We start from the raw sequence: 17,657 nt of genomic DNA, 5'->3' as shown, positions 1-17,657 counted from the left end.
GGAGGGGTCTATAGGATGGGGGTATCTGTGGGGTGAATCATGGGACTCTGTGGGTCCATGATAGGTGGTCTGTGGGGGTAATTGGGGATCTGTGGGGTGAGTCATAGGGGAATATGAAGTAAGGGATGGATTCTGCAACTTGAGTTATGGGGAGTTTACAGGGTGAGTGATGAGAGGCCTATGAGGTAAATGATAGGGGGTGTGTGGGAAGAGTGACAGGGTCTGTGTGATACATGATGGGGGGGTTTATGGGGTGACTCATGCGGTTGTAGGGTACATGATGGGAGGTCTGCTGGGGCAATGATGGGGTCTGTGGTGTGAGTGATGGACGTCTATGAGTGAACGAAAGGCTGTTGTGGGGACAGTGATGGGTGTTTTAGGGGATAATGATGGGATCTGTGGGGTGAGTTTTGTTTGGTCTGTGGGGTGAGTGATGGGGGTCTTTAGGCTAGTGATGGGTAAGTCTGTGAGGTGCCTGATCAGGAGAGAAGAGGCTGAGTAAACTGAAGAACTTGAAGATTTGGAAAATTCTCACTCAGCCTGTCCATATTGCAAAAAATGAGAAAGTGTGTTCTGGAGAGAACGCCAAGGGTATAGTTGGACGATCACTCCTTAAAAGAGATTATGGGTGTCTCATGGATCTAACCAGCCATCACAGGAATCTGTGGGGTCAGTGAGGTCATAGATTAGAGGTCTAAGTGATGATGATGGGGGTCTGTGGAATGAATGAGTGATGGAGAGGTCTGTAGGGTCAGTCATGGGGCATCTCTGGGGTTAGTAATTAAAGATCTCTCAGTGTTAGGGTCAAGATCTTTTATTTCCTGATTTTAAACCTCCTGTGTTCTCTTGTACCTTTGTTCCAACAGCTCCTGGCAGTAGCTCCATACAGCTCCTTTCTTCCTCCTGTCTCTGTCCCTTTTGGTGCCCACCCAATCAGCTTGAGTTTGACAGATCAATTCACTTTGTCCCTCCAACCCGTGAGAGCAAGGATTGGACTCTTCTGGCAGGTAGAGAGTTGCTCACGAGCCAGCGTTGAAGCCCAGTCCATCACTCATTAGTTCTGTTTGCTCTTGGCTTTTGTGGCTTTGGTGTCCAGTGTGCTCTGGGCAAGAGAGAGCTGCTTCATGGAGTCAAGCACAAGGATTCCAGGCAGCACCAGCCACAGGCTGTTCATGAAAACAAAGTAAAACCAGAAATAGAGCGGGTGGCCCAGCTCTCCATGCTGGAATCCGTCACGTTGCTCTGTCAGGAAATAGAGCACATCCCCGTAGATTTGACCTGTGGGAGGGAGAAGGGGAAGGGGGAACCCTGTGAGGAGGAAGAACCATTCCAGGGCATTTTCCAAGTCATCATTCAAGGTCTCAGAGCTCAAGCCTCCCAAATTCAGGGAGCTAAGAATTCTGAAATCACACAGCTGAAAATTTGAGGAATCAGAAGCTGAGAATTTCTGAACTCAGGAGAGTTCTTATCTCTGGAATTTAAGGAAGCTCAATACCCTTTAAGACAGCTCAGGACTCCAGGACTAAAGAGAACTCACATTTACGGAACTAAAGAAAGCTAACAATGTAAGAACACAAGAGGACTGAATCTCAGACGAAGGGAGCTCAGAATCCTGACCCTGGAGGATCCAGGGGCTGCCCGCCATCACAGGCCACCTCATCTAACCTTCACAGGAGACTTTGTGATGCAGGAGGAGGAGAAATGGACTCTCTCTGCTTGAGAATGCAGGCCAAAAGGGGCATGGCTGTTCCAGCACCTCAGAGTTTGTCATTCAGTCTGACTCGGCCCTGGATGGGCACAACTGAGAGATCCCACCTGCAGGTATGCCCCTATGTCTGTGAACCCCCATCAACCCCTCCAGCACCCAGTGTGGGCCCTCTCCTCACCCACAGAGACCACGAGCTGTAGGACAAAGCGGAGGGGCTGCTGGCGGAGAAAGGCAATTACCACCCATAGGCTGAGGGGTCCCCAAAGGCAAGCTGTGATGGTCTCCATGCATACCGTGAAGTTGTCATTCCTGTGGGGAGAAAGGATGGAGAGACATTGGCATCACTGTGCTCTACCCTCAGGGCACCCCATTAGTGCTCCCTGACTAACAACCACCCCAAACCAATGCAGGTTTCCCTTGACAGAGGCCAAGACTTACAGGATGTATCGGCTGTCCCCCTTGGCATACTCTTTCCCTGAAGAAGACAAAAGACATACATGAAGAATAAAGGCAGGAAAAGGAACTCAGACTTGCGAGAGCTCAGGGCCCCTGTAAGACAGCAGGCTTTATAACCGTTCTATGCCTCAGTTTCCTCATCTGAAATGGGGTAATTGTTTGGACCCTAGAGTTAACATGTGTATACAAGATAATGTATGCAAGTCTGACACAGAACAGTAAGTGTGGCTGTGATTGTCTGGTATTCAATAAATGTGGAAAAAAGGAGGCAGGTGTAGATGACGGAGTGAGTGAAGAAGCCAATAAGTGAGAGAGAGAGCACACGGGTGAACAGATAAGAGAATGAAAGAGTGAGGAGAGACTCAATAAGAAAAAGATCACCCAATACAAAAATAGGCAGGAGACTGAAATAGGTTCTTCACAAAAGAGGATTTCCAAATGGTCAATAAACACATGCGAGGTGCTCAAACTTTCATTAGTCATTAAGGAAAAGCAAATTAAGACCGTAATGAGATATCACTCGGATCCACTAGGACTAAAATTTAAGAAACACCTGACCATACTAAGTGTCATTGAGGATGTGGAGAAACTAGACGTTTCATATACTGCTGGTGGGAATATAAAATGGTGCAGCCATTTTTGAAAACAGTTTGGCAGTTTTTCAAAGTTATATGCACATCTACCATCCGACCCAGCCATTCCACTCCTCCATATTTATCCAAGTGAAATGAAAGATCTCTACACACAAAGACTTCTATAAGAATGTTCATAGCAGCTTTATCATGAAGCCAAAAAGATGTATTGTTTATAAGAGCAAAAAATTGGGGGGAAATGCCCATCAATACTGGACAAGTCAAATAATTCTGTCACATCTATGCTTTGAAAGCTCTTTATGAATTAATAAGGAGTTACGTCATTAAAAAAAGCAAAGGTCAGGGGCTGGCCCCATGGTGTAGAGGTTAAATTCAGTGCGCTCTGCTTCAGTGGCCTGGGTTCATGGGTTTGGATCCCAGGCGTGGACCTACACCACTCATCAGCCACACTGAGGTGTGACCCACATATAAAAAGTGGTGGAAGATTGACACAGATGTTAGCTCAGGGCTAATCTTCCTCAAGCAAAAAAAGAGGAGGACTGGGGGGCCCGGCCCCAGGGCCAAGTGGTTAAGTTCATGCGCTCCACTTTGGCGGCCCAGGGTTTCACTGGTTTGGATCCTGGAGGCAGACCTAGCACTGCTCATCAAGCCATGCTGAGGTGGCGACCCACACAGTTCAACTAGAAGGACCCACAACTAGAATATACAACTATGTACTGGGGGGCTTTCGGGCGAAGAGGCAAAAAGTTAAAAAAGATTGACAACAGATGTTAGCTCAGGGCAAATCTTTAAAAAAATTTATAAAAGAGGAGGATGGCAACAGATGTTAGCTCAAGGATAATCTTCCTCAGCAAAAAAAAAGCAAAGTTCAAAAGTGTATATAGCATGTTACTATTTATTTACACAAAAGGGAAAAATTAAAACAATAATGATGATAATAATAATAATAATAAAGTTATATGGCATCCACTGTCTGCCAAATACTGTTGTAAGTGTCCTACATATATTTGGGTATTACTATTATCCCTCTTTTACAATTGAGCAAATCGAGGCTTGTGTAATCTATATATAAATAAACCCTGGAAGGAAACAAGCAATTATTAACAGTGGTTAATAGTTGGGGAAACTTGGTGGATAGAAGGTAGATTTTCAATGCATACCTCTCCAAATGGTTTGTTTTTTGACCCATGTGAATATACATGCAACAATAAAGTTGAATATACAAATACATACTGGGGGGCTTTGGGGAGAAGAAGAAGAAGAAAAAAAAAAAGATTGGCAACAGATGTTAGCTCAGGGCCAATCTTGAAAATTAATTAACTAGGGGCCAGCCCAGTGGTGCAGCAGTTAAGTGTGCACGTTCTGCTTTTTGGCAGCCCGGGGTTCGCTGGTTTGGATCCCGGGTGTGGACATGGCACTGCTTAGCAAGCCATGCTGTGGTAGCGTCCCACATATGAAGTAGAGGAAGATGGGCGCGGATGTTAGCTCAGGGCCAGCCTTCCTTAGCAAAAAGAGGAGGATTGGCAGCAGTTAGCTCAGGGCTAATCTTCCCCCCAAAAAAGAAAATTAATTAATTAATTAGTTAATTAATTAATGGAAGAAGAGTTGGTGGGTGGGTAAACATCTAAACCAATCCCTGCCCAGAAATTTCCCTCCCACAGCACCTCAAAGAACTCAGGACTCACAGAGTTGGGACAAGAAGGCTTGGTCTCCAAGAAGGTCCTCGTGGTAGAGGCTGAACCAGCCCTCAATCACCAGGTGAATGAACCCACAGACTGCAAACCAGCACAGGGACAGTCGCCGCCAAATCCCCAGTGGGACGACTGCAGCACGACCTGACAACAGCCACGTGGTGACAACTAAGACCCCAGAGACAGAGAAGAGGCCGGCCAGGAGATGCCAGGCGGGGCAGTCATTAGGCACAAACTTGTCCAGCCTTAGGTGCCGAGGCCAGTATGGGTGCAAGGGGCTGGCGCTGGTGGTCATGTCGTTGTAAGCTGACGGCTGTGTGTGGATGGTAGAAAGCAGAAAAAAGGAAGAGAAACCTGAACAAACAGTAAACACATGAGATCATAAAATCAAACCCAAGTAGTTTACCATCACAAGAAATGTAAATAGACTAAATTATTCAGCTAATAGACAGACTGTAAGACTGGATTAAAAATAATCTAATTATATGCTGTTTAAAAAACATAACTATAAGCCCACAGAAAGACTGAAAGCTTGTTCCAGCCCTTCGTATGATATGGTAGACACGGGAACCAGACCAGGTCCCAGCCTTCAGGTGTCAGTCTGCTGGGGAAGACACAGGATCCAAGTCTGGTTCCCGTCCTCATTGGTCACAGTCTGGTAGGCAGACACAAGAACCAGACTAGGTTAGTCCCAGCCCTGATTAGTCACGCTCTGGTGGGGGACACAGCAACTAGGTTGGGTCCCATTGCAGGGGTCAGTGTCTTGCATCGTTCAACGGAAAGCTATTCCCTCCCCGTAGTCACGGTAACTGCAGGACAGACGCGAGAAGGCTAACCAGAACTACGACCCTCAGGTTCAGTGTGTGAAAACCAGACACTTCCCCCAACAGCGCACGACGCAGCCAACCTGCAAATGAGAGAAAAGTGGAAGACAGAGGTCTGGCGCGCGGCGCTAAAAAGAAAAAGGAGGGTCAAATGCAGAGACCACCAATCAGAACTAGAACCCTCTAGTCCAGCTGCCCAACGAGAAGGCGGATCTCCCGTCGTGCGGACTACCGCGCAGAAACTGGCGGGGGGCGGCGGGGGGGACGCTCTCGCGCAAGCGCGTGGGAGGGCGGGAGGGGCAAGGGTCTCGCCTAGGCGCGCCGAGGAGGGCCGGCCGTTTAGCAGTTGGGAGCTAGGGGATGGAGTGGCGCGGCGGGTGGAGGGCACTTACCCAGCGGCGGGGTCGCAATGGTCTCTCCGGGCTCCTGGCTGTCTCTAGCCTAGCTCGCGGGCTCCGTAACAGCCCTAGTTCTTACCCAACCTCTGGTCAGGTTCCTCGTCTTACCGGGCTGACCAATGGAGGGGCTGGGAAGGCGGCCCGTGCCGCTTCCAACCAATAGGAGCTCTCTATGTGCCCCCGGCCCCGCCCTCACGCGTGGTGCCATTTTCGCTGTTGGCTGAGCCCGAGTCAGGAGTTGGGTGGGCGTTTGCAGCCGAGGCCAATCTGCAGCGAGTGTTGGAATCAATTACCTACCTTATCAGTCAATCACATCGGAAATCAAGTGTTCGTCCTCCTCGTCTGCTGTTGAACCAGCGTTGCGTTGCTTCCTCTCACCTTTGCCCTCATTTTCTAGGCAGAGCAACCAATTAGTTCCCGGACCAACCTTCAATCCTAATGTCCAAATGGGCAAGGAAACTGTTAATACGACAGGCAGATCACATCCTGTACATCGTGCCTCCGCCCTCTCCCTCAGAGCTCAGAACTCCTCAGCGGTCATCCTTGTGCCAACTCTAAAGAGCCATTCAGAGCTCCCTAACTCTAAGCCAGCGGGCAGCCAGAGGGCGCCATCAATCAGAATCCAGAAGCATCCCAGATCTCCCATCCAATGAGAACGCACAACTCTCAGTCCTAGGGATCAATAAGCAGCAACTCTTCATCTCTCTTGCTTTCCCTCCTCTCTGTCCCAGTCAGAGCAACCAATCGGAATGGGACTCCTTCAGTTTTCCAGCCAATTAGTATCAGGCTTCCCGCACATCCCACTATCCAATCTGTCCTGGCCTCACTCAAATCAAGCAGTGCCATCCTCAGGCTTATCATCCACTCATGAACAGTAGTAAATTAATCTGGAACCAATCACAACCTGCTCCCTTTTCATGGTTTCCAGCTTCCAAGCTATATCTATGCTGTGCCCCCTTCCTCACTCACACCTATTCCCCACTGAGCAGTGAAGAAAGAGCCTTTTGTATATTTCCTACTTTTATTTGACAATAACAAACTGTATATAAAAAGGGAGAAGGAAGGTGGGGAGACCCCGGATCTCCCCCTCTCTGCTTCCCCAAGCATCCCCCACCCCTATGCCCCAGCAGGGACCACCCCCTTCCCGCCTTGTGGTGGGGTGGGGATCAACAGGCATGGAAATGGTGTATGTGTGTTTGTGTGTGTGTATGTGTAGGCGTGTTGGGGGGGCAAGGATGGAGAGGGGTCAAGAATTAGAGAGAGGGCCTTCCCTCATCCCCCATCAGAGCTGGCACTCTGAGGAGGGGTCTTGAGGGAGCTGTGAGGGTCCACAGATGTGCCTCAGCCTATGAGACGGTAGAAGATCCAGCATCCAAAAGTGACCCAGTGACTGGCCCAGCTGAGCTCTGACCACTTGTGGACAGTGTATGCCATGCCGTAGCCCTGTGGGAGAGAAAGAGGTGATGGTTCCACTCAGCAAGAACAAAGAAGGTCTCAAGAAAACCCATCCTTTGCTTAAGGACATTTCTGTGACTCCACGGTCACCCTAGGTGAGGCTCGAGAGAGGAGACTGGGTACATATGAAAGGTAAGCAGATTTAATTTTTTCCTTTTGTGTTTTCTTCTTCTTTAAAAATCATTTTAAAAACAAGACAAGGCAATTCCATTCTCTGACCTGCACTCTCCCTTATATATAAAGAGCTCCTAGAAATCAATTTTTTGAAAAGACAAAAATTAGCAAAGGAGGTGAGTAGCCCATTCTCAGTAAAGGAAAAAAACAAATGGCTCTTAAACATATGAAAAGATACTCAGCCTCACTCATAATCTTCCTCCTCTCAAACTGGCAAACATATCCAGGAAGTGTGAGAGGCACTCTGTTGGTGGGGCCACAGGCACATTCACACACTGTTGGTGGGAGGGCAAAAAGGTAACTCCTCCATTGCGACCATCAAGAACAGATCCTACAATTCTGTCTGCACCTGTGTGAATCCACATGGGTACAAGGGTGTTACTTGCTGGAGCATCATTTGCAAAAGGAAAGGACTGGAAATCACCTGGGTGTCCACCGATAAGCAACAAACTACACTGTGTCATGTCTTCACAATGGAAAAAATGAATGAGGACACTCTATGTACTAAAGCAGAAGATTTTCAAGTATTATTATGTGAAAAAAGCAATATGCAGAACAGTGTCATTCATGTCTTACCTTTAGAGTAAAAGCCAGCAAGAGGGAATTAAAATACATTTTTATATTTGTTTATTATGCTTCAATTTTAGAAGGATATTTTAATAAAATGAATAAAAGTAGTCACCTGTAAGAGGACAGGGGGTAGACGGTAGGAGCAAGACTTTCCCCTGAATATCTTGAATACTGTTTGGTTTTTGAACCATGTGATAGCATTAACTATTAAAAAAATTTTTTTTTCCTGCTCTTTCTCCCCGAATCCCCCCAGTACATAGTTGTATATTTGAGTTGTGGATCCTTCTAGTTGTGGCATGTGGGACACCACCTCAACGTGGCCTAACAAGCCGTGCCATGTCCACGCCTGGGATCCGAACTGACGAAACCCTGGGCCACCGAAGCAGAACGCCTGAACTTAACCACTTGGCCATGGGGCTGGCCCCCTATAAATGTTTTAATAAAATAAAACAAAAACTTTAAAAAGAAGCCAAACCCAGATTTTGCACACTGAACCTGAATAAAAATTAAAAACTGTTTTTGATGACAAAAATAATAGTTTTATTTTCAATTAAAAATAAAAAATTTAACTAAAAGAGAAGCAAAACCTGGATCCTATAAGAACCACATGAATAAACATTAGTTTTTAAATTGTTTTCCATTTAAAAAGGAGTAAAATCTGGAATGTGCATACTCCACATGAATAAAAATAGTATATACATTTTAATAGACATTTTTAAAGTAGAATCGAGTTTGCACACTCGATCTGAGCCAAAATATTTTTTTAAAAATTAAATAAGAAACCTTAAAAATTCCATCTAAACAAAAATATGAATAATTTTTAAAAAAGTAAAACCTGGGTTTTGTACTACATCTCTATAAGACAAATTTTATAAGTAAAATAAACATATTTTGCACACTTCACCCAAATAAAAGACCCCACGGTGTGAATCAACCAGAGGGACAATGGGGAAGAAGGACCGAGGAGCACTGGCTACAGGAGCTACAGATACATGACACGAGGTCCTCATCCCTCAGCCTCCCCACCTTTGTCCTCGCGAGGACACCCCTGGAGCTCCCACAGGAGCTCCAGGCTCCTATGAACAGGCAGCAAATCCCTGGGGAACCCCCAGCCCAGGGCCCCACTCACCTGCTCCTCTGTGGTATCATCCACATCGACATCAAACAGGGAGCCCAGGTAGGCCAGGTGGAAGATGGCCAGGGCCCCAAAGAGCAGATTTAAGGCTCGCACCCCCAGGCCCTGTGGAGGACAGGTGGATATGGTTGGCAGCTGGACCTACTCACTGTCCCGAGCCCCACCTGGTCAGGGGAGCCCAGGGAGACGCACAGGCTGCAGTGGGTCCCAGAAATGAGGATGTCTAGGGTACCCCCTGGACTAGGAAAGAGATGATTCAGATCTTCCGGTGGGGGCTCAAGGGGTATCCAGGGATGAGGGTACTGTTAGCATGAGGGCATCCAGGTTGAGGAAGATGTGAGTGTTCAGGCAGAGGAGGAAAAATGGTGGGGCTTTGAGTTTGGGGGTTTATGGTGATAAACATTGGTTGTCAGGTGGGAGACAAATTTGAGATTGTCCACACTTCTTATTGCAAACAGAATGAAAAAAAAAAACCAAACAAAAGCAAATCCCCACCATGACCTACTGGGCCCACCACTCTCCCCCGACTCTCCCCCTCGCTCACTCTGCTCAAGCCACACTGGCCTCCACACTGTTCCTCAGATTCCAGGCCCTCTCCCGTCTCAAGGCCTTTATGCCCACTGTTCCCGCTGTCTGGAATGCTTCCCTCTGTCACCTCCTTCAGTAAGGAACTCAGAAGTCCCCTCCCTCTTTAAAATTGAAACCATTCACCCCCTGATACTTCCCTGACCCTTTCCCTTATGTATTTTTTTCCTTGGCACTAATCCCAATCTAACAAATGATTATATTTTACTGATTTATTATTTACTGTCTTCCCTGTTAAAACGTTTGTCCCAGAGGGCTGGGACTTTGGTCTGTTTTGTTCACCGCTGTGTCTCCAGCCCCTAGAACCATGCCTGGTACCAGCAGGTGCTCAATAAATGTTAATTGGGGGGAAATAAATGCCAGGTGTGTATACAGGAAGTGCTTGATAAATGTGTTAGAGAAATGAATGCCAGTGAATAGAGGTGAGGTTATGGGGATGGCTCAGGCACCAGAAGAGTAAGCTGGGCACCCTGAGACAGATATAAGATGGAGACAGAAGTAATATTTTTGAGGAGGAGTGCTGGGCACGAGGTTGCCCAGGCTGAACCCTCACCAAGCGATGCTGGTGTGAACAGTCTGGTGGGCACCGTTTGGACAAGACGCAGGCACTGAGGATCCGAGCCAGGCGCTTCCGGAGGACTGGGACAGATGGGGGAGGTGAGGGGTCAGGTTAGGCTTGGGGGATGGTGGTTGCAGTCCCCCACCAACCTTCCATCCCATCTGCTGGGCTGGGCTCTGCACTCACCGTGCTCCACGTAAGTGATAAAGGCCAGGGACAGCAGCACCGCAGCCAGATGGAAGCTGAAGCCCTGGGGGAACCAGGTGGGTTGGGGGGATGAGGTACGTGAGGAGGAGGCTCTGCCGCCCCGCCCAGCTTACCCCCTAATCCCCCTCTACCCTGCTCACGTGCAGGAGGGCGCTAGCTGCATAGGTGACCAGCACGGCTGAGAAGGTCCCCAGGCGGAGAGCATTCTTGAAAACATCTGGAGGGGCGAGATGCAGGCCAAGAGTCTCCTGAGATCCCCCCTGCCCTTCCTGGGTGCCATAGGGCAGGGTGAGGCGACCCGCAACCTGTTGGAGCCCCCAGGATAAAGTCTTTCTAATGGCCTCAAACTTCACATGTCCGAAACCTGATCTTCCCTCCCAACCTGCTCCTCCCAGAGTCTCCCCAAGTTCAGCCAATGTCAACTCCACCCTTCCAGCTCCTCGGGGCAAAAACTCAGAAGCACCCTTGACCTGTCCTCTCTCCACTCCCACAACCAAACTCTCAGCGAATCCTGTCAGTTCCACCTTCAGAATTTATCCGGAATCTGACTTCTCCTGTCCATGTCCACTGCCGCCACTGCCATCACAGGCCTGGACCACTGCAGTGGCCTCCTCACTGCTTCTGCCCTCGCCCCATCCCTGTCTGTCCTCACAGCAGCCAGAGAGTCCTGTTATAACCCAAGTCAGCCCATGGCCCTCCTCTGCTCAGACCTCTGCCATGGCTCCCTCCTCATGGTCAGCAATGCCCTCCAGGACCAGGATGTCCCCTTTTTGACCTCACTTCCTGCCACTGGCCCCCTCATTTTGCTCCTGCCACACTGGTCTCTTCCACACTGGTTCCTCAGATGTGCTAGGTATGCTTCTACCTCAGGGCCTTTGCACTGGCTGTTCCCTCCATCTGTTGCACTCCTCCCCCACATATTTGATGTCACCTCCTCAGTCGGACTTGCTGTGGCTAACTTATTTAAAATTGCAACCCCCCTGCCCATACTCCTGCTAACACTCCCAGATCTTTACCTGCTTTGTTTTTTTTACCATAGCACTTATTACCACCTGAACTATTGTGTATTTTTTTTCTTTTATTATCTGCTCCCCCCATAAAAATGCCAGATCCACAAGGGCCTAGCACACAGTAGGTGCTCAGTAAATGTTTGTTGTATGAATGTGTGAAAGGGCCTGAGCTGAGGACTCCCAACTCTCTTAGAGTGGCGTCTTGGTGACTCACAGTTATTTAGCCAATAAGACATGGGCAGGTTCCAGCTCGTGACAACTTCGACCATGGACCGGGGCAGTTCCACGTTCAGTGGCTTGGACACTGTCAGGTCCCTATGGGAAAAAGAGACACACAAATTCATTTGGGAGCTCAACCCATCTGACTGCCACACTTTTGTCTTGGCTGTTCCTTTTCCCGGGAACCCCCCCCCCTCCCTGCAGCTCCTCTAGGCAGCACCCTGTGGGAGAGGGGCCCCCCGGCCCTCCCCACCATTCCAGGTGATCCTTCTCCTCGGTGAAGCCAGCCCCCGCCAACGTGGCCGTGGCCTCGGACAGAAAGCCCACAAAATAGTTGCTGAAGTGGAAGGAGACAGCACTCTCGTAGGCTCGCAGCCACCTGGGGAGAAATGAGCAGGGCAGAGAGGCATGATGCCCAGGCCCCGGCATGACACCCCCCCCCCTTATGTCAGCATCCCCAGCCCCACTCTGTAGACTCACCTTACCATGGTGCCCCTAGGGCCCCCAGGGGTCAGGAAGGCAGCAGAGAAGAAAGGAAAGAGAGTCAGAGAGGCCCTGGAGGCTGGCCTGAGTTACTCGTAGACAAGACAGACAGAACCGTGGTGGCAAAAGAGGTGCGCTGTGACAGTCATACGCATACAACACTGTCAGTTAGGTTCATTTGGCTCAAACAGACCCAGGAGCTGCCCCGGAACATGACACAGTCCCACAGCCTCCCCTGGCCAGACATCCAGCCCCAGCCACTGTCACAGGCCTGACCTCACTGCCCCACCCCCTGACACAGCCACGTGGCCAGAGGCAGACACTATCGGACCCCCAGCCTCGCAGCTCTCTAACCTGACTCGGTGACCATAAGACACACAAAAGTCCTTTAGTTAGGCACAGAGACGATCAAGCACCCGCTATGCACACACACATGATTCTGCACTCAGGATAACCACCCTGTCAGTCATACAGTCAGACACAGTCAAAAACAGGCAGCGTCCTGCACTGGAAAAAGCGGAGGTTCTGGAACCAGGCCTAGGATTAATGCCTGGCTGCTTAGCTGGGTGACACTGGGCAAGTCACTCCACCTTTCAGAGCCTCATTCAGCATCAGACACAGTCAGCGGCCAGTGAGTGGGGGAGGGAGTCATACAATCAAACAGCCGGATGGAATCCTACAGTCACACCAAAGGCAGATGGTTGGTCCTGCAGACAGGTACAGGCACACAGTTGGTCACGACTCCACCAAGCAGCCACGGAAGGCAGACCCACAGGCAGAATCCAGCACAGATAGGCACACAACACGCGACAGCCAGACCCATTCCCAGCCAGAGTTGCAGATAAGCCAGACATACAATGACAGCTACGCACCCCATCCTTGACAATGGCACAGCCAGCCAGCCAGCCAGAACTCCAGTCCCACACAGGGAGTCAGTGGCTGATAGCCAAACAACCCATACACACCCCTAACCAGAGTCACAGACAGATCAGCGTCACCAGCCAACACATACTTGTCACTCCCCATTGCAGCTAAGTAACTTGTTTCTAATGGTGAAACAGCAGAACAGATGGATAGCCAGACATGGTATGTGTCAGAGTGTCAGTCATATATGGAGTCACAGAGCCAATCTTGGTCCAAGAACAGCCACAGACAGACACTCAGTCTCTGTCTAGTCACAGGGTAGATGGTCAGACAGTCTCAGACTTCCAGAACCCACGGTCACAGACTGTGCCCCCACCCTCCATCAGCCCCACTCGCCCTCAGCACCTGCCCTCATTTACCTGGCTTTGCGTTTCTTGCTGTAGTAACAGAAGATAGACAGAAGCATTAAGAGACAGGCTCAGAGCTAGGGAGACCCCAGGTCCCTACCCAACGCCCTCACTGCAGGGCAGAGGCCTCAAAGGCTGTGCTCACTTGCGAAGGAGGCGGTCACCATCGAGGGGGATGAAGTATGGGAAGAGGTAGGGGCCCACACAGGTGGACAGCACAAGGCACAGCAGGGCCAGCGCCAGGCTCCGGGCCACCTTCTGCAGCCACTGGCGGCTCTGTGGGGATCAAGGCTCCATGAACACTGCCCCGTGGTGGCTCCCATAGTCCCTGCCCACCTGTCCACCCAGGACCTCACCAGCGGGCGGCCTTGGACAGCCTGTAGGTAGCTGTGGAAGGATATCCAGGGCCCAAAGACGATGGTGCCCACAAAGTAGAGGTAGCCCATGAACTCCACGGGTGAGGGCACCGCACCGACCTCGCCTCGGTCCAGGTCGAAGCCCAAAGACACCGCCTTCATGGCCACGATCATCTGGGCCCCTGTGTGTGGCACCCACAGTCAAGTGGACAGGTATAGTACGGGTCAGCATGGGGAATGGGAGCACCAGGTGAGAGGTGGTAGGAAAAGAGGAGGACAAGGGTGAACAGGTTGGCATGGGATCAGACAAGCAGGTAAGCAAGTAGGCCCAGGACTGGCAGATGCTCTGACTCAAGAGAGTCAGGCACATGCATGAGATGGGACAGACAGATGGGGCCGGGGGGCAGGGAGGCATGGTAGGGAGAGACACAGACATAAGGGGATCTGAGGCCTGCATGTCCAGTGGAGTGGGCAAATGAGGGAGAAGAGTGGGGAAGGGAAGACAGGGCTGGGGGAGTTAGGAGCTGGGGAGTGGGGCAGGAGGGCTGGGGCAGGAGAGAGGGCCAGGGCTGCCTACCTCGCATCTTGTGCCACGTCACAGTGTCCACCATGTGCATCTCACTGAGGAACAAAGGTGGTGGTCTTGGCCCCGTGACCCCTATGGCCTCAGAGACCACAAAGGGGGAACCAAGGTGCAGGGTGGGTTATACCATGCCCTGTTCTGCACAACCTCACAGAGGAGTAATTCTTCAGGACTCCCTACTCCAGGGGAAGCCCAAGTCCAGCCTGTCCTGTACAGCCTTTAGAAAGAACAAGTCTCCCAGATTCCCTCCTCCAGGAACCCCCCACACCTGCCCTGTCCTGGACAGCCTCACGAGAAGCGGCCTGGGGGCCCACACTGTGACAGTGTGGGGATGAGGACTCACACCCATACCCCATGAGTAGGTAGATAAGGATGGTGACGGAGAGGAAGACTCCGCGATGGGAGGAGTGTCGGCAGAGGAACAGCACGAGGTAGCACAGGAGGCTGAGCAGCACGACCCAAACCATGTGCAGCTGGAAGAAGTGGTAGAGGCTGAAGAACCCGCCTGCCACGGTGCTTGCGTGCTTCAGGTAGGATGGCAACCCTTCGGGTGAGAGACAGAGAGAGCAAGAAAGGCAAGTCGGGTGGCTGGTAGGAATGGGGGGGCAACCTGGGCAGAGGGCACAGCCTGGGCAAAGGCCTAGAGGTTGCAATGTGGTGGGATTGCAGGGGGCCCAAAGCAGGTGCTGGGGAGCTGGAGAGGTGGCCGGGCCGGGGTTTAAAGAAAAGAAACATCTATAAAGGGCATTTTGGGAACCCTGGAGGAAATCTGAATATCAACTTAAATTGGACAATATTATTGCACGCAGAGTACATTTCTTGAGGGGTGATGTTTGAGGCTGTGGTTATTAGGGGGAGATGTCCTTGTTCTTGGGGGGCACACACTGAAGGATTTGAGGTGAAGTGTCAGCAGTTTGATTCAGGAAGGTGATAGATAGATAGATAGATAGATAGATAGATAGATTAGATAGATAGATAGATAGATAGATAGGTAGGTAGATAGAACTAATGTGGCAAGATGTTGACAGTTGGAGAATCTGGTAATGCATATATGGGTGTTCATTGTACTGTTCTTTCAATTTAACTTTTTGGTAACTTTGAAATATTTCCAAATGATAAACTTGGGAAAAATAAAGCATCCACTTAAAATAAAAGGAAACAAAAAGGAAAGTGTAGAACCTTTGAATCTCAGATTTCCCAAATTCTCAGCATCCTATAGGAACCTTGGGGACTTGGAATCTTATCATTTGGATATAGGCTTGCTGTGATTGTGGAAACATTCCAGAATCCTAGAATCTAGAAATGTCATCATGCCTTGAAATCCAGAATGCCAGCATTTTGGAAGCTTAGAATGTGAGAATTTCAACTTGTCAGAATCCCCAAACCCTGTAACAGGGTACTTTGGGATTCCATGACCCTGAGACATCAGTATTCCAGAATCTTATAACCTTGGGATGTAGACATTTCAGGATCCCAAGATCCAAGAACCTCAGCTTTCCAGAATCCCATAACCCAGGAATACTGAAAGGCATGGCTGGGCATGGCAGGATGTGGCTTGGTGTGGTGTGGCATGGCGTGGCTGGGTGTAGTAGGATGTGGTGTGGCTAAATGGCACTTGGCCTGGTAGGATGTGGTGGGCTGGACATGTCGGAGCCTGGCTTGGCTTGGCAAGACATGGCAGGACAAGGTGTGGCTTGGTATGGATGAACGTGGCAAGTGTGTGGCACATGGTGTGGCAAGCACTTACCGAGCCTCCAGAGGAGGCGGCAGGCGAGGCAGATGGCGAGGAGCAGCCAGATCTGGTCAAGGCCCTGCTGGGCAGTAGGAAGGAGACAGCCCTGCAGCAGCTGCTGGAAAAATTCCTGGCGGCTGAAGGTGGCCATTGCGGACCCCTATGGATGGATGGACAGATGGACAGACCTGCCAAAGGGGTACACAGAGGGAGCCCAGATGTCCACGGGGCAGACCATGCTCAAGGGATGGACTTGAGCACTCAGATTTCAGTTTGGGGCTGTCCAACCCATGTAGAGACATGGCCCTGGGGGCCTGGGAGAGGGTATGAGTGTCAGGTACATTAGCCTGAGCTGCCAACTGTGCATATGTGGGTGTCCTGGGTGCACACACACAGCCCATGACCTGTGGTGGATGAAGGACCTGTGTCTCTTGTATGCTGTGAACAGTCCGGGTCCAATGGTGATTGAATGGTGTACATTCCAGGCCCGTATATCAAATGGCAGGGACCCCCTGGTTTCCAAGGTAGATTCACTCTGTGTGGAGGGCAGACAGGGAGATCCTGTGACACTTGGGGGCCGTGTGCATCTCTCCTTTTAAGGATGTGGGGGTGTCCTGTATCCCCCGCACGCTTCATCTCACCCCCACCCGACCTCCTGCAGCCGCCAACAAAGCCCTGCCCAGGCCTGGAGGCTGCAGGGAGGTGGAGGTGGTGGTAGGGGGCAGAGCAGGAGGGGGAGTGGGAAAGGTGATGGAGGGGGGACCCAGGACACGAGCTGCAGACCCGCACGGAGAGGCCGGCTCAGGATGGGAGCAGTGGAACCGCGCGCGCACTACTGAAGACCTACCTGGCAGGAAGGAAGCCGCGGTCCTGGGGGCCGGGGACGCACCACCGCCGCCACCGTCGCCGCCTCCTCCGGGCAGCCTCCCCCGCAGGCCGCAAGGCCGGGACGAGCTGCGGTTCCCAGAGCGGCGCGGAGAGCGGGCCCTTTAAATCCCGGGGAGGCCCGGCCGGCCGGCTCGGCCAATAAGAGGACGGGAGCGGGGCGGGGACAGCGAGGAGGGGGACCGAGGGAAGGAGGAGCGGGAGAGCGAGAGGAGCGGGGCGCCAGAGGACGTCCGCGCGCCGAGCTTTCGCGCCCGCACCTTTCCGGCCTCTTGGTGTTCCAGCCCCGGAACGTTCGCGTCTGGAGGTCTCCTGGCCGTCCAGGAACAAACTTTCGACTCATGCAATTCCTAATCCTCGGAAGCTGGGATGGGAAAGATGGGGGAGGGAGGAGGGGAAGCCTGCTCCCCCTTGATGCTACCCCGCGCGCGTGCTCTCCACGCTGTCGTGACCCCGTTTCACGGATGGGAAAATAAACGGAGATCTCTCCTTCCCCATCCTTTGAGGGAACTAAAGGAATTCTCACTCTCCCCACCCCCCAGGGACGGGCCAGAAACATTCAATAAGTACTAATTGGGTCACCTAGGAGCACGAATTAGGCGCCTGTGCTTCCCCTAGGGACTCCTTGTGAGCACTTGGCTTGTCGTTGAGAACTGATTTACCTGCGAAATTCCCCACCGGACTCACCGCCGCACTGAGGGTAACTCCAGCAGCTGGTGTGTTCCCTGTGAACCAGGAGGCTAGTACGGAGCACCGATTGGGA

General features: G+C 51.1%; 2 protein-coding genes across 14 annotated transcripts; both read right to left on the bottom strand.

Annotated features, from left to right (window-relative positions):
- Positions 1-798: 798 nt before the first annotated feature.
- On the bottom strand, positions 799-6,421 carry EBP (EBP cholestenol delta-isomerase). 6 transcript variants are annotated; one of them, XM_070605721.1, is made up of 5 exons: positions 5,968-6,421; positions 4,443-4,802; positions 2,147-2,183; positions 1,887-2,017; positions 799-1,278 (listed from the first exon to the last, which is right to left on the bottom strand). In XM_070605721.1, exons 2-5 carry the CDS (start codon positions 4,741-4,743, stop codon positions 1,055-1,057), a joined length of 693 nt encoding a protein of 230 aa, XP_070461822.1. In that variant the 5' UTR covers positions 4,744-4,802; positions 5,968-6,421; the 3' UTR covers positions 799-1,054. The 6 variants fall into 6 exon arrangements, with proteins under 6 accessions (XP_070461822.1, XP_070461824.1, XP_070461821.1 ...); XM_070605723.1 differs by having other exon boundaries at positions 4,443-4,761; XM_070605720.1 differs by having other exon boundaries at positions 5,665-6,230.
- Positions 6,422-6,672: 251 nt separating this feature from the next.
- PORCN (porcupine O-acyltransferase) lies at positions 6,673-17,155 on the bottom strand. 8 transcript variants are annotated; one of them, XM_070605710.1, is made up of 15 exons: positions 16,857-17,019; positions 16,025-16,169; positions 14,629-14,821; positions 14,272-14,315; positions 13,695-13,876; positions 13,484-13,614; positions 13,351-13,368; positions 12,065-12,079; positions 11,838-11,963; positions 11,580-11,680; positions 10,496-10,572; positions 10,335-10,398; positions 10,143-10,228; positions 8,999-9,109; positions 6,673-7,113 (listed from the first exon to the last, which is right to left on the bottom strand). In XM_070605710.1, exons 2-15 carry the CDS (start codon positions 16,158-16,160, stop codon positions 7,012-7,014), a joined length of 1,386 nt encoding a protein of 461 aa, XP_070461811.1. In that variant the 5' UTR covers positions 16,161-16,169; positions 16,857-17,019; the 3' UTR covers positions 6,673-7,011. The 8 variants fall into 8 exon arrangements, with proteins under 8 accessions (XP_070461811.1, XP_070461814.1, XP_070461816.1 ...); XM_070605713.1 differs by having other exon boundaries at positions 16,025-16,088; positions 16,857-17,016; XM_070605715.1 differs by having other exon boundaries at positions 16,025-16,197; positions 16,857-17,007.
- Between the last annotated feature and the right edge of the window lie 502 nt (positions 17,156-17,657).

This window comes from Equus przewalskii, chromosome X (genome assembly GCF_037783145.1).
Source record: "Equus przewalskii isolate Varuska chromosome X, EquPr2, whole genome shotgun sequence".
Taxonomy (NCBI): Eukaryota; Metazoa; Chordata; class Mammalia; order Perissodactyla; family Equidae; genus Equus; species Equus przewalskii.
This window is presented reverse-complemented; position numbering and strand designations above follow the sequence as displayed.